The sequence below is a fragment of the Gossypium arboreum genome, chromosome 5 (genome assembly GCF_025698485.1).
Source record: "Gossypium arboreum isolate Shixiya-1 chromosome 5, ASM2569848v2, whole genome shotgun sequence".
NCBI classification, from domain to species: Eukaryota; Viridiplantae; Streptophyta; class Magnoliopsida; order Malvales; family Malvaceae; genus Gossypium; species Gossypium arboreum.
Window position 1 is genome coordinate 24,167,581 of NC_069074.1, and position 20,980 is coordinate 24,188,560.

The 20,980-nt window shown below is 29.7% G+C and overlaps 1 protein-coding gene and 1 long non-coding RNA gene across 2 annotated transcripts; both read left to right on the forward strand.

Annotated features, from left to right (window-relative positions):
• The first annotated feature begins 9,333 nt into the window (after nt 1-9,333).
• Nucleotides 9,334-10,300, forward strand: LOC108452580 (ethylene-responsive transcription factor ERF022-like). Its single transcript, XM_017750375.2, has one exon. The coding sequence runs from the start codon at nt 9,435-9,437 to the stop codon at nt 9,972-9,974; it is 540 nt and encodes a 179-aa protein (XP_017605864.1). The 5' UTR covers nt 9,334-9,434; the 3' UTR covers nt 9,975-10,300.
• A 2,177-nt stretch (nt 10,301-12,477) lies between these two features.
• Nucleotides 12,478-14,676, forward strand: LOC128292781 (uncharacterized). Its single transcript, XR_008282692.1, has 3 exons — nt 12,478-12,642; nt 13,562-13,603; nt 14,484-14,676. It is a non-coding gene; the product is annotated as an uncharacterized LOC128292781 (long non-coding RNA).
• Nucleotides 14,677-20,980: the final 6,304 nt, after the last annotated feature.

Genomic DNA, 20,980 nt, shown 5'->3' on the forward strand with positions numbered 1-20,980 from the left:
TTGAGCAACAAACTCTAGTAGTTACTCTATATAGACTTCCTCCTAAAAATCCCTATGTAAAAAAGGCATTTTTTATATCAAGCTAGTGTAAAGGCCTCTTATGCGCACCCCATATAGATAAAAACAATTAAATTGAAACAGACTTAGCCACTACAGAGAAAGTATCATAATCACCAACACCATAAGTATGAGCATATCCTTTACCAACAAGACAAGCTTTAAGACATGCAACAGACCCATCAAGATTAACTCTGACGATAAACATCCACTTACACCCAATAGCCTTTTTACCAGTAGGCAGATCCATCAATTCCCAAGTACCATTACCATTTAAAGTAGTCATTTCCTCTATCCATGCATCAGGCTAGCCATGATAGAACAAGGTCCCCCAAACACCTTTAAGAATTGAAATAAAGTCTAAAGATGCAATAAAAGAGCTAATTATAGATGACAAACTGTCATGAGAAATAAATGATGAAATGGGATAAGTACATTGTAGTTTACCATTTCTAAGAGTAATAAGAAGATCAATACTAGGATCAAGTTGGCTAAGGACAGAATCTTTAATTAAAGAGGCTAGCAAAGGATATGCATCTAGAAGATCTTATCATATCGAATAAACATGATAAATTGGTGGTCAAGTTGTTGCTTGATTTGTCATATTTGTTTCTGGAGAACTTATCAAATGGTTCATAATGTAAACTAATATATCATCATTTTTTAGTGAACTACTATAATCAAATGAAAAAGGGAAAAAAAAAGGTGCATTTTTAAGAAAGGTAACATTAGTAGACATAAGATACCATTTAAGATCTGGAAAATAACACTTGTATCTCTTTTAAAGTTAATAATAACCAAGAAATACACACTTAAAATACTTGGGGACCAATTTTGTGACTTGTGGATAACATCACAAACAAAACAAGTGCTACCAAATATTTCAGGCTCAATAAGAAACAAACGTTTTGAACGAAAAAGAGTACGGTAGGGAATATCACAATTGAGTACAAAAGATAGAACACAATTAATAAGAAAATAGGTTGTTGAAACCGTATCATCCTAAAAGTGTTTTGGACCACTCATTTGAAAAAGGAGGGCTCTAGGTACTTCAAGAAGATGCCTATTTTTTTCTTTTTTCCACTTTATTTTAAGGAGTGTCAACACATGAGGATTGATGAACAGTACTATTTTGAGTTATATAAAAGTTAAAGGCATCAAAAAAATATTTTTTTGTATTGTCACTTTGTAAAATGCAAATTGAAACATTAAATTGATATTTATTTCAACACAAAAGATAAAAAAAAAATCAGAAGGGCGTTTCATTAAATATAACCAAGTCACACATAAATAATCATCGACAAACATAACAAAATAATGAAACCCAAACTTAAAAATATAGGGCATGGACCCCAAACATCAAAATAGATTAACTCGAATGGAGACTTAGGTCTTTTATTGACTCTATGAATTGAAGGGAGATAATGGTGCTTAGAAAATTGCCATGACTCACAATCTAATGATGAAAAATTTTGAAATCGAGTACATAATTTTTTTAAGGAAGACAAGGAATGATGGCCCAACTGGCAATGTACCTCAAAAAGAGATTGCATACTAGAGCAAGCAACACATCTCATCACTTATGTATCAATGATATAAAGACCTCAAGTCTCACGATCCTTACAAATAATCTGCTTAGTCATATAATCCTAAAAAAGATCATGATTGGAAAAAAACAAGACAAAGTAGTTTAAAGCACGAGTAAGCTTACTAACAAACAATAGGTTGAGAGAGAAAGCAAGTAGGTTTAACACAAAGTTTAAAGAAATAAATGATGTAGGATTAACGATTCCAAATCCAAGAACACAAAGGTTGACCTATCTGCTAAAACAACTTTAGTAGTAATTGTATGTGGTTTGAAGGTGCAGAAGAGTTTTGGATTACCTGTCATGTGATATGTAGCACCAAAGTCAATAACCAAGTTAGATGATGAATAAATGATGCACTTAGTGGAGTTGCCTAATTTGACAATAACAATGATAAGAGGGGTGGATTTTTTAAATGGTGGAATAGTCTGAGTAATGTGTTAATTGTGATATCCTAGCCTTATTTTGAAGCTTTTGATAATAACATTTTGTATAGCTAGGCTCATGACAATAATAGCACACAACTCCTCATGTCTCCTTACTACAATAATCATCACCTTTGTCAGGATTGTTTGTTCCTTATGTCTTATTACCACGACTCACTAATGCATTACTATGAGTCTAAACAGAATGTGAGTTTTCAGTCTGCAATACTCTTGTGAAGGAAGACCAAATAGAAAACTTATAACATGCATTTTCTCCCACTGGGTTTGTTGTACTTTCACATCTAAATTAAATGGTAATAAAACATCAAGTTCATCATAGACTCTCTAGAAGTTATAAAATATGCTATGAGAGACCTGTCTTCTTTTTTTGGACAAAAAAACACCTAATACAAGTCATACATACAATAAATATTCCCTTTTCTTACAATACAAAATTCCAAGTAAACAATTAATTCTTTAACAAATTTAAAGTGGTTAGCCAAGGCAATTACCTCACTGCCAATAAAGCTTTAGATCTTCAAAAGTCATGCATCATTTCTCAGCCAAGCTAGCTGAGTCTCATTAATGGATAGGTTGGTGGCTAAGTGCTCATCCATGTTGATTACTTTTTAAGTAAATCTGAACCGTCTTACTCCAATCAAGATAATTATATTTATTAAGTTTATGCTCCATGATTTTAGACATTACTGGGATCATCTCACTCACAGCTACTTATGTTAGCCACCGTATTTGAATAAGATAATACCAAATATCACATAAACCAAAGAAACCAAAAGCCTAGTATCGCAGTAGCCTAGATCAAGTCAAATAGTCACAAAAAATAATCCAAAAATAGTTTGAATAGTGAACAATACTGGAACAGTATCAAACTTTCCAAAAACACCATACAATCTTTTATAATTTTTGCTAATCAAACATTCAATCGACCCTATGGGATGGATCAAAATCTCAAGTTGACATTAGTAGTGAAGTTCGATGGCTAGATGGCCTCTCATGCGCCACTATGCACTGATGCATAGAAAAGATGTTAGGACTTCTAGCAGTGCATAAGATTCATGTGTGAACCCCCTAAACACTGAAAATTGCATACAATATGTAAGGACCTCTGCACACCTCCTTAAGTTGGCGGTGTATAGTAATGCTCATTTTAAAAAGTGACTTGCGAAATACTCAAATGTTTTACATTTGGAATAACAAAACACAAACTCACTTAATCAAGCTGGGTAGTTTTAATACCATGAAATAAAATTATAGAATAACATAAGGAACAAGAAATGAGAGAATGACTTTTTTGTTGTATATCATTCTATCAAAGAATATATATATACACACTCAAACTAGCGGTTATTCTAAAAGAAAAGAGAATAAAAGCTAATCAATTCTAACCCCTATAAATATGTTATATGATCTCCTGTAAATTTACTATACAAATATTACATTAGTTATAAAAAACTATCAAATAATACAAAAGACCTTTTTTAGGTTATTTTCTTTAAAAGTTACTTAAAAGAAAACACACAAGGCCAAATCTAAAAAAAATTAGGGGCGGGAATTGAATTATAAAATTTTAAAAGGTTAAAATATAATATTATCAAATATCAATTTATGATTACATCATTTTTGAAGGGACTGAACAAAAAATTTTCATCTTTGGTAGCCAAAGTGCAAGTTTACGGCTATATATTTGCTTATAATCCCATCATTTATAGAGGATCAAATTTGAGTTTTCCCTTTTTCTTTTGGGGGGAGGGGATGGAGGCCCTTACTTGCCCCTTATATTTGCCTTCGAAATTCGTAAGCGTTTGATGTTTATGTATCTATTTGTAGTGCTAAATTTTAATTTTAATTGATATGTAACTTAAACAATAATTAAGTGATAATTAGTTTAAAATAACAAAGTTAATTGCATTGGACATCCCCAAACTATGATTTTCATTCTAAACTGGTCCTCGAACTTTAAAAAGTACTAATTACGTCCCCAAACTGTCAATGGTATATCAATCAAGTTTACTTATTATTAAAATTGTTAATTTAATCATTAAATGACACGCCAAATCTTGTGAAATAATTTAAAATAAAATTTTAAATAAAAGTAAAATGCTACTTCATAACTTTTAAAAGTTAAAATTAAAAATAAAGTAAATTTGAAAACAAAAAAGAGAGTAACAATAAAGCTTTTGTAAAAGTTTCGAAAACATCAAAATCAATCTTTTTACAACATTTGTTTTACAATATTCATTTTTCTTTAAATTTTGCGTTTTAATCTATGCCACTTAAGATTTGACTAGAGGTGATCATGGGTTGGGCTACCCGGTCTGGCCCGAAGGCCCGCCCGAAAAATAGGAAGGTTTGGGTAAAAATGTAGGCCCGAAATATGGGTTTATACAAAAAAATGAGGCTCGTTTAGAAAACAGGTCGGGCCTCGGGTAAAACTTTTTTGGCCCGGCCTAGCCCGAATTATATGCTAAATAAATTTTTTTATTTTTAATCATATTTACTTTTTTATTTTCAATTTTAATATAACTACTTTTTATTATATTTTCAATTTGTGTATTGTTTTAAGAATTATTTTAGTCTCGTTTTTTATTTGTTTCTTATTTTAATATTTATTTTTATGATTTTAAATGTATTTGATTTATTATTTTTTTAATTTTTTTATTTAATGAAATAAGCTAAAAAATAATATGGGTTAATGGGCTCGGGCTTGGCAATTTTATTTTGGGCCGGACTTGGACAAATTTTTAGGCTCATATTTAGGGCCGGGAACTAGAAAACAGGCTTAAATTTTTGTATGGGCCTAGCCCAGCCCAGCCCATGATCACCTCTAGATTTGACGTCTCATTTAGCAATTTAATTAATAGTTTTAATAATAGAACGACCTGATTGATATAACAACGATAATTTAGATATGTAATTAGAATGTTTGAGGTTTGAGGACCAATTTAAAAAGACGATTATAGTTTAAGGATATATGATGGAATTAACTCAAAATAATAAGTGTAAAGTAATATGAATATAAAGTCTATTCTAATATTACTATGATTTTGTTCGATTAAAATTTTAATTAATATTTCTTTTGTCAAAATATTGAAAATAGTATTTTCTAATGCTAATTTAGTAATATAATAAATAATAAAAAGCATTTTGTCGGTTAAAAGAATTACATTTTGCTATATATTATATATTATAGATAGATAAGAAAATTAATTTTTTGGTAGATAATAAGAAAATTATATGATCTTACATTTGTAATTAAATATAATTAATTACATTATTTTTCAAGGTTAAAATATGCTTTAAGTCTCTTTACTTTTTGCACATATGAAATTTAGTCATTTTACTCTTATTTTAAAGAATTTATTTCCTCTACTTTTAAATTTAAAAATACAAGTCGAGTTGTAGACACAGTTAAATTTTTTTGTTAAATTTGAGTTCATTATAACATCAGTTTTTATTACATTGATCTAAATTATGTAATTTAAAAGATAAAGAGACTAAATTTTAAATATATAAAGAATATAAGAATTTAAAGCATATTTTAAAATTTTTATGGCAAGAACTAGGAGTTTAAAGTTTCTAAGTCCAAAATCAGATTTGTCAATTCCGTGAAACACCTACCATGAAATCAAGGGCATAGCCAAAATGGGCAGGTAAGGGCCGTGGCCCCTTAGCTAAATGAGCAAATTACTTGTTAGCCCTTCCCTAAAATTGAAAGATTCAATTTTGACCTTTTTAACCTTAGATTAAATAGAAAAATTATAATTTTAACTCTTTTGAAAAATTACTAATTTAATTTAAGCATTTTTAATATAAGAATTATAACTTTAGCCCTCTTAAATTTTATAATTTTATCTCGCAACGAACAAAATTTATGACTTCATAAAATACATTTTATTTAATATTAGAAATATTTTTAGATAAATATGCGTATATATTTTATAATTAAATTTTTATTATTTAGATAAAATTTGGATTTGATCAGGCTATCTAGACGTACGTAGTTGAAGGTATTTATGTGGACCAATTGGGACAAAGTACGAGTGGAACACATCCTATTATATTTCACTTTCTTATATCGATCTTGTTTCCTTCTTTTCAAACATTCAAATGTGAATGTAGAAAATGTCAGTATCCATATCCCACGCGTTTCATGTTCAAATACGTAACACCAATTTATTAATTCTAGAATCACATAAAATATTCACTTACTATAAAAATAAATTAATAAGAATATAATGATAAAATGATAAAATATATTATATTTTTAATAAGAGAATGTAGACTTAAATTTTAAAATGATGTTGTTAAAATGGACAGTTATAAACTCTAAATATAAACTATAAAATGAATATGAAAAATATAAAAAATTATTAATTTTTATCAAAGGGTGAGAAAAATTTTTATTCAAAGTTAATCAATATAAGTTTTTACCACACTATATCAGTAAATTAAACATTTTCTAACTGATATTTACAAACGACTTAAATAAGAAAATTTACAGTGCCGACCCCCTGGCCCCCGCTGTTAAACTCTCGATCTTGACCAATTGTGAATGGTGTGCAATAAATTTCCGAAAGCTTGGTGGTTCCCCCAGCGTGGTAGTTACGGTTTTACTTTTTAACTGTCTTTGATTGAATAAGAAAGTGGAACTAACTTCTGGAAACTGAATAAAGAAAGATTAAAACAAATTAAAGAAAATTTCGATGGGTTTGGTCATCACGAAGGTAGAAATTTTTTTTAAACGGTCGAAATTAAATTTTAATTTTTACGATAGTAAAAATATAATTATTATTATTTAAATAGTTTATATTTTTAATTTTAAAGAATTAATTTAAAATTTTAAAAATTTTAAAGAATTTAAATAAAAAATTTTCATTTTATGTTTTCAGACTTTACCAACCTCTAAATTCGCCATTAGATTTGGTAAGAAAGGAGTGGTAATTTTGCATTTTCTAAGTGCGTAACTTTTGCTTATTCTAACTGCGTAACTTTTGCTTAATCCTAAGGTTAAATATCAAGAAATTTGAATTTTTATTTTATGTAAATTATGTGTGGTTTTTTTATTTTAAATTTTACTTTTAACTTAAGTCTTATTATATATATATATATATATATATATATATATAGGTTTTGTTGGATTTATTTTATTTTAATTTAAAATATATTTCAAATATTAATTTAATCATACTTTGTAATAGTTAATTTAGATAATAATTATTTGAATGTATATTATTGACACTTAAAACTATGGTTGTATTTGTAACTTCAAAAAAGAGTTTTTTGCCTATTAAGTAGGATAATATTTTAAATTTTAAATTTATTAAATAACATAAAATATTTTTAATTAAAAATAAAGTAAGATGGACTAAGAGATTTAAATTTTGATAAATGTGAAACTTACAATTCTATCATTACATATTTATTAAATTGTCTTTTTATTTTATTAAATCCCATCAAATTGATTGAATATATTTATTAGGTTAAATTCAAGCTTCATAATGGTACATAATCATAATTGAATTTTTTCATTTAATATATTTTTAGTTTTATTATATAAGAAATTTAAATACCATCGAGTTCAATCTTGAATGCGGATATACTTAATCAAATTTGAATAAATAAATCTAAATAACTCAATTAAGTCTTGAATTTAAAAATTAAGGTTGATTCATCAACTTGTTACAGTTTTACTCCCCCAGTCTCAATTACTGGTGGGCCGGAGAGAGGAATTGGTCAGTGAAGTGTCTAGTCTAACGCCACGTGTGAGCAAAACGCGTCATCAATAGAAACCTTTCTGTTTATGGATGTGGCTGTCCCTTCCATCTTCAATTTAATTATTATTATCGGATAATTCGCATAACCCCGTTCATGATAGGGTGATACACAGAACCCGCTTCATTTGGGTTATTTTAAGCTGAGTTTAGATCTTTTTTTTGTCTTAAATAAATTTTGCCTCACCTAATTTTTCTTATTTAATTTAATTATAAAATTTAATATAAATTTATTTCATTTCATTAAACATTAAATTGAGGTATTAGAGCATGCGCTATTGGCCTAAAAAGTATTTTAAATCGGATCACGGTCCATAATCGTTTCTACTTACAATTATATAAATAGTTGTAATTAAAATATATCAATATTAATTATTACATTTTAAAATTAATTAAATCCACACGCATCTTATTTTATTTAATAAATAAAACCTGATATTTCATTAAATAATTAATAATCTTTAAAATACTTCCATTAACAACAAATTTAAAGATATAAAACGTTTTGTTTCTTTTGGATTATAGGGACGTATGCATTCATGTTAAAAAGTAGAAGTACTTAAAAGTTGTAAATTCATGCATCTATCATATAAGCTAATGATATTTAACGTTCACTTTTAATAAATAATTATTCTATAATTTATAACTTCCTTTTACATACCTGTACACAAAATTTTTATTGTGACGGATTGATAAGTTAAATTTTGACATATTTTATGAGAACAAAATAAGATTATAAATAATTTTGACAAAAATAACTACTGAAAAATTTATTTGAGTATTGTTGCTGGTGGATCTCCAACAACTCGAAACCATGGGATGTAGTTAATTTCAGCTTCTTCTTCTTTTTTTACAAAAAAAAAAAAATCTCTCTTAAGTGCTTCTGAACTATTTTCTCTTTGTTTTATTTTAAAGATTGAATAATTAAGGAATAAACAGTAAAAGAATCTCAAAGGACTAAACCTTGAAATACATCAACAGTCTTCTAACATACTATAAAAGCTGCAAAGGTATATTATACCACCATGCAAAACTAAATATCAATCTTTTTCCATATCTTTTGGGATTAATTAAAATCTAATTAGTTTAACTACTTTTAAAAGACTATACTATTGCTGCAGGTAGTCTAAGTTCAAAGTCTAAACCTAGCTAGCTTGCATTTAACATTTAAAAACTGATTTCTTTTTTCAAAATTAATTACCCTTAATCTATTTTGTGGTTCATTTATATCCAATCTCATTAGCATTCTATGGGTGAATCCTACATACACACCTACCATGAAAAGACATTAAAATTTAAAATATATATTTTTAAAATAATAAAAATAAATATCTATGAAAAACAAATAGGGGAAAATTGGATATGATTGCATCATCCAACCCAAAACTTTGCCACATGCACGCATGACAGCCTTCTTCGCACTCACGTAGCTACTCGGAAGCTCCCTGCCTCCATCACTCCCCTCTCTCTATATATTTATATATACACATCGATATCATCCATTCAACCATCACTCTGCTTTGAACCTTGCTCAAATTTGAAATTTCATTTTCTGCAGGAGAGTGTTAATTAAAATGGAACACGAGGCAGGAGTGAGTCCATCAAGTTACAGAGGTGTGCGCCAAAGGAAATGGGGGAAATGGGTGTCTGAAATCCGAGAGCCAGGGAAAAAGACCCGCATATGGCTGGGGAGCTACGAGACTGCTGAAATGGCAGCGGCCGCCTACGATGTGGCGGCATTGCATTTCCGGGGACGAGCTGCTCGGCTTAACTTCCCGGAGTTGGTGGACAGCCTTCCGCGTCCGGCTAGCTCAAGGGCAGAAGACGTTCAAATGGCAGCTCAAGAGGCAGCATTGAGGCTTAGTCGAAGGGCCAAGATAAGTTCGGAGGTGGGTGGTGAGCTAGCTGGTAGTGGTAAGAGCCTTGGTCCGATTAGGGTTGGACTGTCACAAAGCCAAATTCAGGCTATCAATGAGTTCCCACTGGACTCGCCCAAGATGTGGATGGAATTAGCTGGTGCAGTGTTGTTGGCTGAGCCAATGATGTGTGGGGTTGATGATGCGGAGTTCATGAGTGACTATGAAGAAATTCTGGTTGAACCCATTTGGGATTAATCAAATATTTTTCCAGTTATACATACAATACACAACCCTTTTTTTAACTGGGGGTGGGTAATTATACAAAGATTGTTGCTCCTATCAATCTAGGTGGCAATCCTTGCAACACATTACATAAAATTAATTAATCAATAATTTCACAACATGGGATGATATTTAGGATTTGGATTCTAGTATTTGTAACAATTTTCTTTTATTTCTAGATGGTGCCCAGAAAAAGAAAGTATAGATTAACGTATGTGGTAATATATAATATTTTTGTAATTGTTGTTTCGGTTGAAGAACTGAAGGAATTAATAATTATTTTCTTCTTTATTTTGGAACGTCTATCAGTTGCTTTACTTTTTCTTGCCAAATGCACCAAAACATCAGTTTTCCATTGCTCAACATATGAGGCTTAATTATGAAGGATGCATTCATTAAAATTAAAGTCATACATTAAATGTGGCAAGGCTTTGGGGTTTCCAGTTTTGCGCTCTCATTTGGTTTCTACTGTTAAGCTTGGACAATGAGAGGCGGCAGGCGCTGTAATATAATCTCTATTGTATTTGAACGTACAGAAGGAAAATTTTAACTATATTTTCTTCCATAAATTTATAAGCGTAACAACACTTCTACTCATGCAGAGTGGATTTAGATAGGTAGTGAGATTAGTTGTGGTGTGTTTATTTTACTTTTTGTCTCACGCTATAATATTTAATCTCACTGTTACTATTATTTTTATAGCAGATAAATATACTGTTTATCTTAACTCACACTTACACAATTAGAATCTAGCAGCTTGAATATATTTATAAATGACAATTACTTAAAATGAATTTACTAGCGAATTAAAATTTTGTTATCTATAGTATTATATAAAAATTTGTATAAGTTAATAAAATAAAAGAAAGATGTATTAATTTTTTAATTTATTTATGGGTGGAGGATTTTTTTTAAATTTCATAGATAGAATGTCAATAACTTCTTCACCTCTTAGCGAAATTTTTGTGTTTGAGAGACGGTTTTAATATTTTGGAGGGTTTTAAAATTGGAAAAATCAGTTGATAGGGATGTTAGTAAAGGTGTGTATAGACCGGGCTAGGTTCAACTAAAAATTTAGGCCTGTTTGTTAGGTCCGGGCCCGACTCGGCCCGAAAAATAGGTCTAAATTGTTATCCAAACCTAACCCGGATAAAAATGTTAAAAACTGAACCCGACTCGGCCCGCTCATATTAATTTTTATATTTTTATATAACTTTAAAATATATATAATACATCAAAAATACTACAAACATCAAAATAAATATTTCCCAATAATTTGAAAATAAATTTTAAAAATATGTATACTTAAATAACACTAAGATAGATGCAACTTAACAAGCAAATATCTCTAAAATAATAACAAAATTAACAATAAAATAATTTTATATAATATCCAAATAATAATAACAAAATAGTAGCAACATATTAATAAAATGATAGCAAAATAGGGATAAAACAGTAAGAAAATAATATTTTAAAAAAAATTATCCTTTAGTGAATTCGGGCAGAACCGGGCCTGGCCCGGGACGAAAATGCCTTACCCAAGGCCCGACCCATTTTTTAAACCGGCATTATTTTTTTGTCCAATCCCATTTTTCGGGCCTATATTTTTGCCCAAACCCTCCTACATTTTGAATGAGCTTTCGGGCTGGGCTGAGTGGCCCGACCTATGAATAGGTCTAGATGCCAGGGAGTGGGTAGGGCTTCGGCCCTTGAAATGAAAATTTGTACTTTTAGTCTTTTTTATAATTTATAAAATTTTAAATTCATAATGGTAAATTTGCACTTTGTCCCTCCTCAAATTTATAAAAATTTAATTTAACTTTTAAAAATTATAAAGATATAAGATATTTAAAATGGTGAATTTATATTTTTACTATCGTAAAAATATACAACTTAATTTTGCCCCCTAAAATTTTTTTATGGCTTTGACCCTATCGATTAGGTCACCTGTTCAACTGGTCAATTCGGTCTGATTAATTATATCATTAAAAAAATTCATAAAATAAAAATATATATGTAACGCCCCAATTTTCGAGAATTCTGTGAATGTTGGCATAGGTTTAATTATGTTAGTGGGCCTTTAGAAAGCCCAAACTTAAGATAGAACCCGACAATTTTAGTTAATTTTTTTTCCATAAGAAAAAGGGGGTGAAATTATGAAATAGGACCTATGTGAAAATGTTTGAAAATGCTATAGGCTAAATTGAAGTAGCCAAATAAATAGGAGTGCAAAATAGGAGGATTTGCATGACAAACCTCCCATTTTACATGAAGTGGCCAGCCATCATGTTGTTGTAGACAAAATGTACACTTGATATCCATAATTTATGGTACAAATTGATACAAATTGATAATAGGTTAGGTAAATGTTCCATGATAATAGGTTAGGTAAATGTTCCATAATAATGGGTTAGGTAAATGTTTCATGATAATGGGTTAGGTAAATGTTTCATGATAAGAATTTCATGTCTTTTGTATTAAAGAATTAAATGGATGAAATATGAAGTTTTATTAAAAGAAAAAGGGGTGAAAAGAACAAAGTTTTGTCCATCTTTGTTCATCATAGCTGAAAGTTAGAGAAGAGAAAGGAGAGGAGAAAGCTCTTGAGTGTTCGGTCAGTTGGGGAAGAAAATTGAAGGTAAGTTCATGGTAGTTGGCTTCTATCTTGATGTTTATGAGTTCTTCTTGATTCTACCTTAACTCTTGAAGTATATTTTGATTTTTAGTTGTGTTGTGAGCATTTGGTCATGAATTAAAATGAAGGAAATGGTTGTTGTTTCATGTTTTTTTGATGAAAAATGGAAGATATGTGAAGTTGAGCCAAACAAATGAGCATGCATGTGCCTTAGATGCTAAAGGGAAAAATCGGCTAACATGTTGTGCTTTAAAATGATGAAATGGAGATTATGCTTAAGTAAAAATCATAGATATGTGATGATTGATTGGTGATATACATGTTTAAATAACATGCATGCAAGATAGGTGTATGAAAGAGTGATTTGGTAATAAATCTGCTTGGGACAGCAGCAGTAACGTGACTTTGGAAAATCACCATAAATTGTGGGAGAAGAATTAGAAGCTGAATAAATTATGTAATTAAATCTTAATGAGTCTAGTTTCAAATGGAATAAATTAGAACATATTTTGAATCCTGTACAATGAGGAATTTGATTCGTAATAAAGAGTGGTCAGATTAGTCAAACAGTGAAACATGGGAAACTTTGAGAAAAATCTGGTATTGATTGGCTAAACCAAAAATTCTGAAAATTTTATGGATAGAAGATATATGAGTCTATTTTCAGGGAAAATTAACGGAACTTGATTTGGAGTTTCGTAGCTCCAATTATAAATTATTTAGTGACTGTTGCTCAGGAAGACAACTTGCAGTGAAATTATGATTATGTGGTAAACATTGACAAAAATTTGTTAATGAGTTGCTTATTGATTTCTTATAAGCTTATTATGATCTGTAGGTGTGGTTGGCCGAATATTGTAAGGGGTTAATACGTAGTTTGTATTTGAATAGTTAGATTAACGTGTTAGTAATCCAATTGTAGGCGGTTCGTGTGTGGATCTCGTCAGCATATCGTCCCAAACAGGTGTGTAACTAACACCCTCTTTCTTAGTCTAGATCGGCAAAAGTTGAAAATCAGAAATGCCGAAAACTGGTATTTTGTAGATTTGGGAGTGTGCGAATGCTCGTGAGGTAAATCGATTAATGTTTTTGGTAAGCTGCAATGTTTAGACTGCAAAGTGCATGATTTCTGTGCCTTCGATATTTTTGGGCTTAATGGGCTAAAATTGGAATGATGGGCCAACGGGCCCAACTCGGTAAGAACCCTCGGTAGTGATTCTGTTAGTACGTGAAAAGTAGGAATATGCATGAAAAACCCTAAAATAGATAAATTACTGAAATACCTTTAAAAGTGGAAAATTTACAGTTTTACCCTAGGAGATAAATTACGAAATACCCCTAGGGTTAAATTGACCTAAATGCATGTTTGATGTTGTTATTTACTGCATGCCATGTTGTTATTATCGATGCATGGGACCGGGATATTGACGGAGGAAGTCTTGAAAGTGGCTTGTCCACGTCTTGGAGGCTTTGCCTCAATTCTTCGTTAATCGAGCAGCAAGGTTGCAAGCTGTGGAGTGTTAAATTTGGGTGGGTTGAGCTATTCCCACATGGAGTGTATGGCTGGTACGGGTGGAGTGTAGTGGTTGGTGGGTTGAGTAGTCTCCCAAATGGGCTTGCATATGTTTCTTGATGTTGCATGTATTTTGAAATGGGCCTATGGGCCATCTTGTTATCTGAATAAGGGCTAATGCCCGTTTATTATAATCTGAAAAGGGCTCGCCCAAGACCACTATTACTGAATGGGCTTAGGCCCAATGGGCTTGAGCTGACTTGGGCTTTGAATGGGTTTTCCTTACACACCGAGTTTCCTCAAACTCACCCTTTTATTTTCATCCACGCAGGAAATCCCCAACCATAGTGGGCTTGGAGCTGTGAGGGAATTCGGAGTGGCCACCCATTCTGAAAGTTTGATTTTCTTCTGATGAATTGGACATCCTTTTATTTACGTTTGAAGTTTTGAGTTTTTAAATGTAATAAGGCCGCTTAATTATTTTTGATGGTTTTAATATATATTACTAAGATAGGTATTACTTATTTTAACTGTTGAAATTGGATAGCTTTAGGGCGCGTTTTCAAAAACAACAATTGATTTCAAAATAACACGACAACAAACAAAGCTTCCGCAATGAAAGTATTTTCCAAAATTAATCACTTTTCCTAAAAATGACTTAATCAAATCGGTTTCCTAGAAATATCCATGACGTTAAGGTGTGGCAATGGCGGTATGCATGTCTAGGAATGGATCCGAAGGAGCTTGGTATAGCGATCCGATGGACTCACCACCTCTTTTCTGGTTTCCTACCTGGTGCACGGCTTCCATTCACTTTAATCCTTAATGAATTAATCTTTTGAACATCAAGTACGATTTTCTGGTCTTAGAATGGAAATTTTTTTTAACGTTTTTGATGTGGCATGCCGGATCCGGCCATAACTTCTGGGCCGGGTTTGGGGTGTTACAATATATTTAAAATTTGGCTCAACCGCCAAGTTCAACCCGCTTTTTACTAGGTTCAATCGGTAGGTCAATCGATTCACAGCCCTTCTCCGGACTGTACCCTAGCCGATTTCTAGTCCAACCGATTTGGTTTAGTACTTCAAACAACTTGGATATTTAGCCTAGGAATGACACCGTGTCAGACATCTACATTTTCAAAATTATTTGAGTCAAAATCCACAAATCTACTTGAAAATCTGAGTTCATTTAATATTCGCAAGTTATCTGAATATTACTACGAATCCAGATTAAATACTATTATTTATTGGATATCCAAATCAGTAAAAAGAAAACCTATTTCAAAATTTCCAATCATTTTTTGGATATCCAATTTTACAAAATTCCAAATTCAAAAATACTAAAATTTATATATATAATCAAAATTATAAGCATTTCATAACTAGTAACTTTGGATATCCAAACCTGAATCCACATTCATAATCTTAATAAGTAATGTAGATTTGAATAAGAAATATTAGGGATATCTATAAGTATCCGCTTTGAATCAACAGCTGATGATTTCTTTTTAAATCTAAATCTAAATTTGCAATATTCAAATTTAAAAAATGAATGGGATATTTGAATTCACATCCTTTATCTCGTAAGATGAGATTGAACTCTTGAAATGCAGTAGTAGTTTTTTTCTTACATGAGAAGTTCATGATTTACTAAGGTGAAACAATCTTTTTACAATTTTACCATTTATTTGATTTTTTTTTTTACCTTTTTCCCTCATAAAATGCATTTTAAGTTTTTTATAAATAAGAAATAAATACATTATAACTTTTTTTGTCGAAACTAGGGTGTTCATCGTTGATAAGTGTGAACTAATCCTTTTACCATGGATGCTCAGGTTGATAATGATATATGTGTTGTATTCCCATGAGTGGAGATCAAAACTTTCAATCTTATTATTAAAAAATGATGTGAGAAACTACAACATCACATATCATGTTTCATTATAAATTATTTTATTATTATTACAAATAATAATTCATTATGAACGTCCATAACTCTCTATGCAATAAATGAAGTAACTCAAAAGGTTTCCTTTACATAAAGGTAATTACTATCTCGTTAATTTTATAACTAATGGGATGCTTTATTAGAATGCCGGTAAATAAAGGCATTAAAGACACTTGTAGATTAAACAAGAAAAAGAAGAACTATTTCTTATTTTGTGTCCCATATTTCCTTTTATCTCTTGTTTTTACTATAGTTACTTTTTGTTTTATAACAATTACATAATAAATCTATAAAGAGTTAACTGCACTGTACATCCCCAAATTATATTCTTTGTTATACTTTAGGTAAAAAATATTACGGATCCCACAACGTACCTCACTGGCCTTATAACATACTCGTAAAGGAGCTTCACATGTGTCTCTCAATAGGACCAGAGACATTATTAACCCGAAGTTAGTTTGCAAACCTCAAAGCAAGTTTGTGAACCTCAACTTGGCGAACTTCAAAATTAGGCGTCTCCACTAAGATCATATAGATACCATGTGGAGGGTCAAAGTAGTTGATTGTCAGTCACCTTAAGACATCTCACCTTAGGACATAATATCACTATCACTACCAAGACTACTAAATCAAACTTTCATGTCTGTGCCTTAAGACATGTATCCAAACTTGTATCCCACTATAAAAGTGCCATGCAAATAGCCTATAAGGACTCACGTAGAGGCTCTTCTCTAAGAACCCCAAATACTTTTCCCGAAACAAAGAATTCTCCCAACCTTATTCCCATTCTCCCCCATCTAACCATCATCTTCCTCCCTTGTTCACTTTATTGGTTAACAACTTTCATTCTAAATTGATCTTTAAACTTTAAAACATTCTAGTTACATCTCCAAATTATTAAGGTTATATCGATAAGGTCCTTCCATTACTAAAATCATTAATTTAACCATTAAATGAGATGTCAAATTTTATGAGGCATAGTTTAAATTAAAAAATTTAAAGAAAAATGAATATTGTAAAATGAATGTTGTAAAAATCATGGTTTTGAAGTTTTCGAAGCTTTTATAGAAGTTTTATTACTCACTCTCTATTTTTTTGGCTTTTGCTTTATTTTTAGTTATTATTTTTAAAAGTTATGCGGTAACATTTTACTTTTCTTTAAATGTTTATTATAAATTATGTCACACAAGATTTGACATGTCATTTAACAGTTAAATAACGGTTTTAATAATTGAAAGACATAATTGATATAACATTGATAATTTAGAGACATAATTAGAAGATTCGAAGTTAGGGGCCAATTTAAAATGAGGGTCATAGCTTATGGGATGTCTAGTGCATTTAACTCATTTATAAAATATATTTTTACATAATAGTTAAATATATTTTTATTATAAAATTAATATGACTTAATAAAATAGATATTATATGAAAAATAAAATTTTCTTCATTAACAATTTTTTATTTAAAATAAATATACTTTTTAATAATTTATTAATTTCAATGATATCATATAAACTAATTTTTTATTAAACAAACACATTTTTGTTTAATGTCTTTAACAAATTGACATATTTTTATTCTGTATATTTGCTCTTTTACTGTCATAAAAATGAAATAATTTAATAAATATTGCATATTGGACATTAATTCCATAGTTTTAACAAATGCACAGATGGGATTTTTTTTTTTTTTGTTACAAGCACATATGGGAATTGCGACTCATAGTTTAACAACAGTGGGTATGAATTAATTTTTTTTTTAAAAAAGTTAGTGGGTTTGAGTTAAAGTCCACTGAGTCCCTAGTTATTGATTTCAAGGTAAATTGTAATCAATTATTAAATTATGGATAAATTTTTATTTTAGTTATTTAGTTAAAAAAAGAGTTACAATTTGATTATTAAATTATTCGAAAGTTTTCATTCAAATCATTTAACTATTCAAAAGTTTTTATTTAAGTCACTGAATTAAATTTTTTTTTAAAAAAAGTTTAACTAACTAGTTCTAAACGACGATTTGACGATCGGTATGGTGAATGTTGAAGATAAAAAAAAAAAAGCTGTTTGAATTTTGGTTGGCAAATTCATGATGTCCAAAGTTATTTCATGAAAAAAAAACTAAACTGTAGAAGAGAAGATGAAAGAGAGTTTTCAATTGGTGTAAGCAGTACGAACAGAGAAAATTATATAGCATCAATTTTTACAGCCTAATAACTTGAATAAAATTTTTTAAATAGTTCAATAGTCAAATTATAACTTTTTTAATTAAGTGAAAAAAACGAAAAATTACCTATAATTTAGTGACTAATGATATATATTAGCATATAAACACATCTATTAATTATTATAAACGAGATCCCCAGCCTATAGAATTTGCAGCTTCTATGTCGGACAACATTCAAGATTTGTCAGTATTTTCTTTTGTAATCAGGTTTGTTTTCAAAGTAGAATGCAATCACCATTTTTATATGATCACAAAAATTCCCTCTAAATAAAAAACTAAAAAGTGGTAAACTTTTTAATGGATAAATAAGAAAAAAAAAATATTTTCATCTAATTAGTCTTGCAATTAATGGTGGGTTTGAATAGATAGTGTGTTCACATGTGATTAGTGTAAAAATATCAATAATATTAATATTAGATATTATAACAATACTATAATGTGAGATAAAAAATAAATTAAATACACAGTATAGTACTTCATTGCCCATCCGAGCCTACTCTAAAATTATGTACCATTATTGCTATCACAATGAATGGTGGGCTCTAAGATAGGGTCCTTTATGTCTTAGATGTGATGATGTTGTTCGAGAGTTGTTGTCAAAATTAATTTATGGTGCACTTGCAATGGTAAACTGTGTACATTGTTTAGTGGGGTAGATGAAAAGTGATTATGGGGTACAACAGGTATGTTAATAGCCAACATTCCATATCTGCTAATTGAACATTTAGGTGCAACGATCATAGCATTAGTACCACTTAAAACTCAGTCACATTAATTGAACATTGCCAAATTAATTTTAGTTAATTAGCGAGGAAGAGGGTGCATGTTTGGGGGTCTATCGTGACTATTAAATATATCTTCAAACTGGGCCCACTAATTGAGGGCTTTTTTTTTTTAGCAATAATGTATATTTGCTTTTGTTTAATTTTATTGAAATGAATGTTCGAAAAATATTATTAAAATGAGGCAACTTAAAGTGGGTGTTGGAGAGTCAGGTGACGTGCTATTAATTTGAAGACTGCACTCTATGATATGCTAACCACCTCTCTTTTATCAACCAAGCAAAAATAAAAAATATATATTTGTGTATATAATATTAGGATGGAGATTGATAACGTGGTTTAAATTAATATTAAACGAATGTTTAACAAAAGTTTTAAATATTTTTTACGAATCAAGATGATATGTGTTTTTTAGTATTAATCATATTTTTTTATGATTTATATTTAAGATTAAATAACTACTTCATTTAAAATCGGGATAAACAATGATAAATCCTTATGAGTCCTTTTAAAATTTTGTAAATTTTTATTTTTATTAAAATTTTAAAATTTTAATTAAGTCCCCTCAATTTTTAAAATTCATATTATACCTTCTAATTTTAAAAAATTAATAATTAAATCCCAAATTTTATAATTAAAAAAAACTCTTAAAATTATGAAATCTCTGGCGTCTGAATCTGCGACGGGGGCAAATGAAACATTATCCTGTCTCACTCTAATATTTGAGGGTAGTAGTGTGATTGTATAGATATAGTTGAAATGAAATGGGAATAGAATTCAACGTCAAAACTGAAAAAAGTAGTGTCGTTACAGCTAATTCCGCATAAAAGATGGTCTAAAGTGATATGAAGTAGGATTTAGGATGTGCCGTCCAAATCTAATTGGCCCTACACCCCATGACTTTATCTTACGACACTGCGGGAAAGGAAATAACTCGTTTCCATTCCCCAAGTCGGGAAAATTGGAGTTGGAGTTGTGTTAGGTTAATACCATTCCTTCAATGTAGTACATTAATTATCATGCTTAAGTAAATTGCTTTTTCTCATACAATAAAGTGATTTCTTGTATGAATAATTATTAGAGATTCCATGTATATGTTAAATAATTAGGCGAAGTTAGAGATTGACATGAGTTTCCTTCTTTAAAATGAAATTTTTTTTGTTTTTATCTTTTATAATTTATAAAATTTTAAATTAATAATACTAAAATTACACTTTAATTTTTAAAATGATAAAATTTAATTTAACCATTTAAATTTTATAAAGACATATATTATTAAAATGATAAATTATATTTTTACTATTATAAAAACATACAATTTAATTTCAGTTCCTCCCAAAAAATTTTGACTTGGCGCCCTAGATGATAGTATTATTATTCACTTTAATCATCTAATGTTTTTTATTTAATCGATTTTGTTTTAATATACGACTTCTAGATTCATTATTTGTGACATATTTAATATACAAAAGGCTTGTGAATATGCAAAACAATGGGTAATTATGAGTGTGTTGGTGTTTGTTCTCCAGAGCGCTCTCTAATGTTTAAATCAATGACTAAGCAATGCTTTAAAAATAATTGTAAAATATGTGAACCAAATGTTTTTCTTTTACTCTAAAGCAAATACTATTGAAGTACATCCAAAGACCAATCATATGATGATTGTAATAATATATTTTTACCTAGTTTATTAATAAAGATATTCTCATTATTGTTTTCAATTTTTATTTCTATGCTTAATAAGCTATATAATGATAAAGTCCTAACAATGATATGATTATTCTTAAATGTTAAGTCGAGTATTATTACGGGCTTGGACAACAATAATGCATTGAGACTAATATGTGCTTGATTGATGACAAGTGTTGTTATG

Bases quoted from the DNA above. Each gene is read 5' to 3' on its own strand.
- LOC108452580 (XM_017750375.2), top strand. From the start codon at position 9,435: ATGGAACACGAGGCAGGAGTGAGTCCATCAAGTTACAGAGGTGTGCGC.